The sequence below is a fragment of the Nicotiana tabacum genome, chromosome 24 (assembly GCF_000715075.1).
Source record: "Nicotiana tabacum cultivar K326 chromosome 24, ASM71507v2, whole genome shotgun sequence".
NCBI lineage: Eukaryota > Viridiplantae > Streptophyta > Magnoliopsida > Solanales > Solanaceae > Nicotiana > Nicotiana tabacum.
Genome location: NC_134103.1, coordinates 97,639,407 through 97,650,325, shown reverse-complemented (window position 1 = coordinate 97,650,325; position 10,919 = coordinate 97,639,407). Strand labels below are relative to the sequence as shown.

The 10,919-nt window shown below is 34.7% G+C and overlaps 1 protein-coding gene across 1 annotated transcript; it reads left to right on the top strand.

Annotated features, from left to right (window-relative positions):
- The first annotated feature begins 5,499 nt into the window (after window positions 1-5,499).
- On the top strand, window positions 5,500-10,072 carry LOC107802216 (serine/threonine-protein kinase BSK5). The gene is made up of 10 exons (XM_075248162.1): window positions 5,500-5,934; window positions 6,040-6,260; window positions 6,556-6,691; window positions 6,966-7,099; window positions 7,184-7,289; window positions 7,539-7,624; window positions 7,771-7,963; window positions 8,547-8,707; window positions 9,277-9,390; window positions 9,697-10,072. Exons 1-10 carry the CDS (start codon window positions 5,853-5,855, stop codon window positions 9,937-9,939), a joined length of 1,476 nt encoding a protein of 491 aa, XP_075104263.1. The 5' UTR covers window positions 5,500-5,852; the 3' UTR covers window positions 9,940-10,072.
- The last annotated feature ends 847 nt before the right edge of the window (window positions 10,073-10,919 follow it).

Here is a 10,919-nt window from a genome sequence, read left to right as displayed (position 1 = left end):
AGACTATGAAATGATGTAATTAAGGAAAAAGTAGTTCTAATGGATATGCCACTGTAACTCTTGCTAGCTATAACATGGATCATACAAGGATATCAAATTTCATTGAGATAACTATGTGATTGCCTGGGTGTAGATGCAAAGGAACAATTTCAGTAGTTTAGCTCATTAAATATAATGGTATCTAAATTAATTTATTCATAGCACAAATGAAGCAAAATTACAATAAATGTGCGGTCCTTCCCTTTTTTTCTTGTTCATTTCTCTTAGAAAGGTAACAATATATTAATAATTAACACAAAGGTTGTGCTGGAGCCATATTTACAATTTTAAAAAGCAAAAATATGAGCTTGCTCTTCATACTAGGGCACTAAGATATAATACTGGAAGCCTGAAAGTCGACGAGATAGAGTACTGCGGGTGGTTGCTGGAGTGCTGGTTGAATTTCTACTGAAGCTGGTTGAATTATGGTCGAATAAAGAGAACCATAATTCTGCTGGTGGCTGCTGGTTGAAGTTTAGGCTTTAGGGTTCTGATTATTTAGGAATTAGGCGTTAGAACTTAGAGATAGAGTACTGGAAGAAGTGGAAGGGTTTTTGATATTTAATATATATATATATATATATATATATATAATTTATATATATATATATTCTTAACGGGTTAACGGATTATCCGTTAAGAAAATTGAATAATTCGCCCCCAAACCGATAAGCCGTTAATAAAAAAAATTCAATCCGTTCCCCGTCCGTTAAACCGTTAACCCGATACCAATAAGCCATTAAGCTTCGGTTTCGGTTCGGTTTTCGGTTTCGGTTCGATTTTGAACATCCCTAATCATATATGTTATGTTTGGGCACATCACCTTGTTTAACATAGTGGTAGTGCAGGTAACACTGATTAAAACGCTGTACCAGCCTCTCTTCTTTTTCCCTGATTTAATAAAACGTTGAGTAGTGAAGTGAACTCCACACCCATACAATAGAAATTTTTTGGCCAAGTATTTTCGTATATTATTATGTTCAACAGTCTACAAAAAGTAAATAGCAGAGAGACTAAATACGCAATAACCCTATTCTCCTTTCTTTTTACAACAACCCAGTATAATCCCACTAGTAGGATCTGGGGAGGATAGTGTGTACGCAGACCTTACTCCTACCCTCGAGTAGAGAGGCTGTTTCCAAATGACCCTCGGCATCCTTCCCTCCAAGAACTCCCCACCTTGCTCTTGGGTGACTCGAACTCACAACCTCTTGGTTGGAAGTGGAGGGTGCTTACCATTCTCCTTCCTTTTTATACCCCATTATTGAGTGAACATCATAATGAAGCTAGCAGTCTGTTGCAAATGGTCAAGAGGCACAAATTGCATTTCACCTGCATACAAATTATTTTATTTTGTGCCTTAAAATGTGTGCTTACGACTTATTTCATTTTGTGTCGTGTGAATTATGGTAACTGGTAAGGTACGTAGCACATCAGCTTAGCATAGATAGATGACGGCCTATTAAGAAACATATCACATTCATTTATATGATTTTAATGAGCAAAGGTTCTGTCAGCTTGATTTAATTTATACCCTTTTATTCAATTTCTTGTTCTTTTTTCTTTTATTATTCCTATATTTTTGGGGGGACATTTTTCTCAAAGGGTGCAATAACCAATAGCACACAATAGCCTGTCCACAGCTGCTTTTGTTGATACTCTTTGACAGCCTAACATTTTGGTGTCGGATATAAGTGAGATTTTGAGAATAAATTGTCATGATTAGGGTATGTCTGTCTGTCTAACGACCGATGTTCTCACTGTGTTTGAGTCCATCTTTATCAGATACTGTAGGAGTGGAGTTAAAACTTAAAACAATGACTTGTGGATTGAGGGTCCTCGACACCTTTGACCTTTGTCGTGGTACATGGAATAACAGAATGGGCCTACTTTGTTTCCTTAGGAGATATTAAGTGGTGTTGATTATTAAGGCCACTAAGCTTTTGTTAACATATCTATTTTCAGAGCTTGAATCCGTAGTACATTTATCATTGCGCTTATGGTGCTTTCAATCCGATCCAATTTATGCATATATAATGTAAAAAAAAAAAGACATAACGGAGAAAAGGAAGGAGACAAAAGTACAAGGAGAGAAAGATAACATAAAAAAAAGTATAACGCAAAAATTTGGGTGTCTGGCCGTTGAAGCAGTCCAAGATTCAGTAACTATTCTAGAAATTGGAAATTTGGCAGCTCCGGTCTCGTCCTCTTTCTCCTATAGTTTTTACTAGGTCAAGAACTCACCATTATTCAAGTCAAGGAGTAATTATTCTTTTGAGATATAGTGGAAGATATAAAGTTATACGTTGGGCTAAATGGAATTAAAAAGAAAATGACTTGACTTGATAAGGTCTTAAAATTAAATAATTACTAATATTGACCTAGTCGTAATTGGAAGATTACATTCGTCAAACCAAATCCATTTTTCTACTTTTATCCTTTGAAAGGTACTTTTATTGGAGTGCCTCGTGCATATCATTAATCCACGCTTCTTGTCCTTATTATTCTGGTGTTACTATGTTATTGTGATATCTGTTTTGTTTCTTTCGAAGAATGGAGCAGTGTTCCTTCACATTCAATTCTTACAATTTTAGCCCACTATCTCATACTTTCATTTATTTATTTTACATTTGGAAAATTGAAAAGTTTTGTTTCCCTTTCAATTTTATGTTTAAAATGGATTAATTATAAACGGTATAGTCAATAACACTTGCATCACAATAATAATACTACTAAGGGCAAATTAGAAGATCTAACAGTATTATATGAATTCAGATCTTTCAGTTACTAACCTGAAAAACTCAGGGAAGTGCAGTGGCCAGTGCAATAAATCAATGTCTCTGCATCTTTGATAAGGAGTGTTGTAACAAATTTTGAGATCAGATCAGTGTGAGATCTCTAGTTTGAGTTTTTTAACATATAATTTTTTTATTTGTATGCGAAATGAGTAATACAAAGTTAATTCTAAACTGGTCATGGTATTGTGCATGTATTAAATTAGTTATTCATTAGTAAACAACGAACTCTCCATTCCAATCATGTCACAACGGTTTCAGATTAAAAAATAGTGATAGTTAAACGTTAGTCAATGAGAAAATGTGCTTTATTTCTGTCAAAACGAATAAATAATTAGAAGCATCCTTTTGAATTTTAGTTTAAACCAATGCAAGTTTACTCAACAACATTACTAGAGTCATTTAGTAAAATCGTATTTAAAAAACAATGTTGTACTTGGGGTGTACACGGGGCGGCTCATTAAGTTTGGTGGCATAAAGCCAAATTTTAACGTGAGACTCTTTTAAAAAAAATCCTATATATTTTTAGTTGAAATAGATTTTTCTAGCTTTTTGAGAATAAAATTACTTAATTTTTTTTGCATAAACCATTTAATCTCTCATGTGCAGTATGATCTTAAGTAATAGAACCTGATTCAAGCTGTTGATAACTTTGTATTAAAAGAATTTTTTGATGTTTCAATATATTTGTTGCAATGATGAAAACCCGAGGAAAAAAATAGACTTTAAAAGTGTATTTACATATTTTCTAATGATTAATGTAATCTTTTTTTATATAAAATATTTTACTTTTCTACTTTGAAATACTTAATATTTTCTTAAAAAGATATAGGGCTTCACGAGAAGAGTTGTGGTGGGATGGATTGCATATCTTCTTCTTTAACCGAAAGTATTCGGTTTCAGTATTTGGAATGAAAACAATCCCTTATAAGGAACAGTTCCCACTTTAATAAACTTTACACTGTACGAATTTGAATTAATTAATGCCCCCAAATTAAAAGTCGGACATCAAATAAGAATTGGAAAATAAAAATTGGGCCCCCAAAATTCTAGGGCCTAAAGCCACCGCTTTAGTGGCTTTATCCTCTGGCCGCCCCTGGGTGTACATGGACCGAGTTGGTTTGATTTCGATAGAAATCAAACCAAACCAATTATATCGGCTTGGATTGGTTCGATTTTGTCGAGTTTTTTGGATTTTTCGGATTATTTTGTTACATGAATATTATTTCAATCTTAATTTGTTAAATTTTTGATAAGTAAATATATGTTTAGTAAAAAATCTAAAAAATGACAAACATATGATCTATTAAAATATTCTTATGGGAGAATTATTTTAGTAACACATGATAGTTTTCTTTTTAGTCATTTGATAATAATTTTTCATTGATGTACACTTTGAAGGTTAACCGAATTTAATAATTAAACATAAAAATCAATATGATACCTAAATAATGATATGTTCTATTTAATTTTAAAGTATCGAAATACCACTCCAAATTCAAAAAAGATATAAGAATTTAATAGATCTTAACATATGAATATGGAAGAACAAAGAAATTAACGCATTTCAGTAACACTTGATGAGAAAATGATCATACAACCCATTATTTAAAGTTAATAAAAATAGAGCACTTTATATTTAATTAAATATTACATCTCATAAGAGAATCACAAAATATTTCTAGACATTTGTTAAAGAAAAATTTATAAAAAGTCTTAGAAGTATATATAAAAATTATATATTTATATGTCGGTTTGATTCGAATTTTTTTACTCAATACCAAACCAAATCAAACCAAACCTAATCGAATTTTTTAATCGATTTGGTTTGACTTTTCGTTTTAGTACGATTTTCCCATTTGGTTTGTATACCCTAGTTGTACTGAATGTAGCGTCTACCAAATGCAATATATTCACTTTTAGACTCAATCCTCAGTTAAACTTCTAGCAAATTTACACTGTTGATGTATAATATAAAGAGAGAAGAAGGTACCTGTTTATTAATGGAAAACACATTATAGTGAAGATAAAGGTGAATGTTATTAACGGAAAAATAGATATATAGCCTTAATTAGATTCCAATTCACAATGACATTCCGAGACCTAGGTTCCTTTGTTTCTTCTTTAAATAGAGTTAATAGAAAATATTGCATATAAATTCCTTAATTTATCTCGTAGAGTGATAACTTCAATACATTACGATGCACCACCACCAAAAGATGTAGAGAAATGATAAAAGGTTTCTTCACCTTAACGGGTTGATCGCGACCGGCACAAAAAATGTGTAAGTAATTAATTTAAACTCAATAAATCAAAATAAGTTATGGTAGAATTTAGAATTCATAAAACTCAAATTTCATGTGATCACTAGAGCAATGAATTAACTTATACTCGATCTTATATTAAACATAATAATTAAGTTGAAAAGTACCAAATAAATTAAAGAGAAACCGCTTATCAATTAATTTGTTTTTTTAATTAAAGCGCGGTGCTAGTAAATTTCTTTTGGGAAAGGGAGTAGGAAGAGAAGAAGCACAAAAGAGGAATGATGAGGAAGTTGAAACGCAGCTAAAAGCAGAAAAGTTAGACCAGAAAAAACCCAAAAAAGCAGACACAGTGATACATTTAGTATATAAATCTAGAAAAGGTCATTCTCTTTTGCAAAAGCTCAAACACGTCTTCCTCTGAAAAGTTAGACACATGAAAATCACTGCTTCTTCATAATTCAACCATATACCCATGAAAATCACTGCTTCTTCATCATTCGACCATATAAACTCCTCCTTTCTATATGTTGTTGAAAGGACCAAACAAACAGAATTTGCATAGCTAAACAAAATATCCTTTCTTTGTATACCCACATAGTAATTATCTTTGTCCCCAAGAAAGAGCTAGTACTATATAGAAAGAAAAAAGACTTTTTTAGTCTACCCCTTCTGTTCTGCTAATGCTTGAAAAGGTTCTAAGTTTATTCCAAGAAATCTCATAGAATTTGCTGTTTTCATTTTGCACTGTCAAATGGGTGTTCACTGTTCCAAATTCTTTTTCTGCTGCGGCCATTCCCACCTCAAGCCATCTCTGCACGATCTTTCTGATCTGGGTATTTTTTCTCTTTCACATATTTGTATTGTGCTTTTATGTGACTCTGTGAATGGGTTGACGAATGTTCTTCTTGTTTTCGTAATTGTATTGTAATCTGTTACAGAGAATGGAGGGGAAAATGAGAAAAACGCGTTACCGAGTTTTACTGAATTTAGTCTCGACGTGCTGATGATTGCAACTGATGGATTTTCTGCGGAAAACATAGTGTCTGAGCATGGTGAGAAAGCCCCAAATGTCGTTTATAAGGGCCTGCTCCAGAATGGTCATTGTATTGCTGTTAAACGCTTCAATAGGTCTGCTTGGCCTGATTCTCGCCAATTCTTGGTTAGCTTTTGATTAAACTCTATTACTTCTGTTAAATTATATGTAACCACATAGAGCCATAGAGGGGATTTGTTTCTTTTTCTAGGACTAGCGCGTAGAAGATTTTTTTGTTTATGGGTGGCAATGAGATGCGAACTTAAGACTTTAGTCTCAATGTCATGTTGAAACTTTGTGCGACTTCCTTATCTATCAAAGCTCAGATAGAACACATTGTTTATCTATTTTATATATATATACGATGGCTGCACCACCACAACTTGCTGAAATCTGTTATGGACACTGTTTGTGTAATTAGGATGAGGCTAAGGCAGTTGGCAATCTGAGGAGTGAGAGACTGGCAAATCTACTTGGATGTTGCTGCGAAGGGGATCAAAGGTTGCTCGTAGCAGAGTTCATGCCAAATGATACCCTAGCGAAGCATTTATTTCACTGTGAGTTTTTCCCGAAAGTCTTGATTTTTATAGTAATACCTAAATCTTTTATAACAGAGTTGTAGAGTCTAGGAGCATTATCTTATTACTCCTCGAAGTTGACGTCGTCTAAATTTTTAAATTTCATGATTTAGAAGTTTAAGGGAAATAACAGACTGATGTTCTTCTTTGGTGGCTGCATTCCTAGTTGTAAAATATATCTTGGCAAGGCTAATGAATTAGTTTATGAGTTGAGGGCAAATGCTGATATTTGATTTGCTATGAAATGCAATAGGGGAGAGCGAACCTATGAAATGGGCGATGAGGTTGAGGGTAGCCTTTTACTTAGCTCAAGCTTTGGAATACTGCTGCAGTAAGGGCCGAGCAATATATCATGATCTTAATGCTTACAGAATCTTATTTGATCAGGTAAAATTGGTTTTGCCTTTATGCTCGTTAATCCTAATGTGTTGCTATTTGTGTGGCTTTCTAATTTTAGTTTGCTTTCTACAGGATGGTGATCCTAGGCTCTCTTGCTTTGGCCTAATGAAGAACAGTAGAGATGGAAAAAGTTATAGTACAAACTTGGCTTTCACTCCTCCAGAGTACATGAGAACAGGTCAAATGTTTCTCTCTTTAAGCGATCGTTTAGTCCGTTTCGTGTTCTATACTGTCAGTTTAGTGTTATATACTGTGGACTTTCGGTGACTTTAGACTTATAGTTGCTGCAAAACCTAGCTTGGATGGGCAGCTGCTTAATTAATTTATGAATTTATTGCAGTCGGGCATTTTCTTTAGTACCATGTTATGTTTTCCACCTTTATTCAAATAAAGCCAATGCTGATATAAGAGTTTTTACGATTGGCAGGAAGAGTGACAGCTGAAAGTGTAGTTTACAGCTTTGGAACAATGTTGCTAGATCTTTTGAGTGGAAAACATATACCTCCAAGCCATGTAAGTCTCGGAAGATTGTTGGACCTTTGTTTCCGGAAAATCATGTAAACTCCTTAGTGTGAAATCCATGTACGGATGGACATTTTTGACTCTATTTTTTGAGTACCTAAATCTGAGATGTTGCTGTTCTTTTTACCCTCCTGTAGGCACTTGATCTAATTCGGGTGAAGAATTTCTCGACGCTGATGGATTCTTGTTTGGAGGGTCATATTTCTAATGATGATGGAACCGAGCTTGTGCGGCTAGCCACCCGTTGTTTGCAATATGAAGCACGTGAGAGGCCAAATGCAAAATCTCTTGTTAATTCTCTTATAAGTATTCAGAAAGAAACAGAGGTACGACCAAATGATAGCACTGTATTCCCCTTGACTTGCTTTGAGATCGTTCCAACATTTGAAGAGTTGAGACCTTCTTTCATATATGAGATTGAAGTGAGCATATATAGTACATTCTCCTTTAACTTAGGCAATTGAAATTTGGTTATCTGAGTTCACACCATAGTAAGGTTGATTCTCACAATAGTATACATGTGTCTCTTGTGAACTTTAGTTTACGTCGTTAGTTATTCTTGGAACTTGAAAGGGGAATCATGTTTGTGGAGTGACATTGACCACAATCTTTTGACTCGTGGGACGGAAACAAGTTTTGCTTAATCTGCGAACATGTGCCTCAGATAACCCAACTAGGTTTTTTTTCTTTTCAAATAATACTTACGACAGATAAGAGAGTTATGGCCTAGTAGAAAGGACTCTCCACCTCCAACCGTAAAGCTCACGGTTAGCGTGAAAAGCCTCTTGGCCCCTGATAAGGTTTGGGAGGGCTTTGGGGGTGGGGGGTGGGTGGTTCGGATTTGCAACATGTCTATTTATTATTATTATTATTCATAATGATGGCAGGTTCATATGAAATGCACACCCGAGCTCTTTTAATCTTTTGCTGGGCATTAGACATGGAACTGCAACCCCACAACAACCGTTGTTGTTGACAACTACGGGTGAAGCATGTTTGAGAATGGATCTTACTGCCCTTCATGAGATATTGCAAAAGACAGGGTACAAAGATGATGAAGGAATTGCCAATGAGGTTTGTCCCCGCTCTATTTATTGATGATGAGGGAATTGCCAATTGTACATTGTCCCTCTTGTTTCCCAAAAATTAAGATAATGGAAGCTGCCTTCTTGCCAGTATTCTTCTCATGATCCACTTACTTAATCTTGTTTTCTCACTACAGTGAATAAATTGGGATCTTTAATTCATAAACCCCACCCCACCCTTGTATGTTTAATTTTGGGTGTCCCAAATGAATAACGTGCTTTGCTTGAATACTGTAAGAGCAGTTGTCTTAATTGCTGTCATAGCGGGCCAGATATTGCAACTTATGACAAATATACTTTGCTAGCCAAATGTGCATATAGTGTCTTGGTGTTTATTTGAACAGAGTCTTCCCAATGCACGATTCGAAGGCGCATAGTAGAGCGTATGAACATCATGAACTACAATTTATGTTATTAGAAAGAAGATGAACTTGTCGTTCTGCTAGTTTTGGCATAAGAATTGAGAGATGTGTTGCTCTTCTTTTCGGTATTTCTTTTTGTAATACACTCCTTCAGTTATCTGGGGATTCTATCTATTGATTATTGGTATGTTTGCAGCTTTCTTTCCAAATGTGGACAAATCAGATGCAGGAAACCTTGAACTCTAAGCAGCGAGGAGATGCTGCTTTCCGAGCCAAGGATTCCGTTACTGCCATTGAGTGCTATACACAGGTCTGACCGTCTAAAATTGTTCATTCTTTTACTGATTCATGTACACCTTTAACATTTTTGCTGAGTTTCTGCTTCCGTATGTAAACGTTTTACCAAAAGACTTGGCTAATATCCTCTCAATTGTCTGAAGAAGCTGAAAATGAAATACAGACTCTCAACACACAGATAATTTCTTACCACCTAAACTATTCGAGCTATTTGTACTCATTATTTCATCCAATATTGTTGTGGTGCTGATCTTATAGTAACATTTTAGTTTGAAGAAGATAGGAGGGGCTTATATAAATACAATTTTTGTTTTATTAGTTCAATGATGGAGGGACCATGGTGTCACCAACCATATACGCCAGGCGATGCTTGTGTTATCTAATGAGCGACATGGCACAAGAGGCTCTAGGGGATGCAATGCAAGCTCAGGTTATATCTCCCGAGTGGCCAACTGCATTTTACCTTCAGTCTGTTGCCCTTTTTAGCCTTGGGATGGAGAATGATGCCCAAGAAGCACTTAAACAAGCTACAAAGTTGGAAGCAAAACGCAGCAAAAATTAAAACAGAACATGTGTATATTTGCACTTCTTGATTTGTACTGTCTCAAGTTTCTTGTATTTATAGGGCTTATGATAGAAAGTTGCTGTTATGTCAATAGTTTGTTTTATACATTCCTTTTTTGGTTTTGTGTTCACATCCTGTGAAGGCATTGGAGAATAATTTATTGTCCTCTGATGCACCTTTTGTTCTTGATTTTGTGCTCACATTTGATGCACCTTTCTTTGAGCCGAGAGTATATCGGAAATAACCTCTTTACCTTCGTAAAGTAGATGTAAAATTTGCGTACACACTACTCGCTCATGCCTTGTAGGATTTCATTGTTTTTTTTTGTTGATGTTTAACGGAAATGGAATCTCATCTTGCTTGACTTAGCAATTTAGCACAGTAGTATGGTACTTTTTTTTGTTCTCCCAAGTCCCAATTAAATAATATATTATTGTACGTGTAGATTTATTTATTGCTCGAGGTTTCTCAAGTTGCAAAATGTCAGAACTTTCATTAGTCAAGAATCAAAGTTAGTGAATAAGATCCATTTTCGAACACATTATCCCACAACTCGAACACCAAGCCCCTTGTCTCTTTTGATAATTCCCAGCATCCCAAGTGAGAAGCACTGCATATTTCACGATTGAAGACAAAAATAACAAGTTAAATTGATAGGAAATATGTTTAAGTGGAACTCTAGCAACGTATTCCATGAACCATATCGACATTGATATCTATATCACGAGAGAGAAAATCTCACATTATGACCAAAAGCTATATGATAAGAGTGATTTAATCATTGTATCGAAAACATAATTAAAACTCATTACAGTTTATTTCTGATCGGCCTTCCATGTAATTGGCCAAGGAATAATAATAATAATAATAATAATAACAAAAAATAAAGAAAACCCTAGATTCCCTAGACGTCTATTCTAAATTTAGTTGCAAGAAACAATGAAGGTTTCTCATTTCCCCCCCTCATTTTCTTTCTC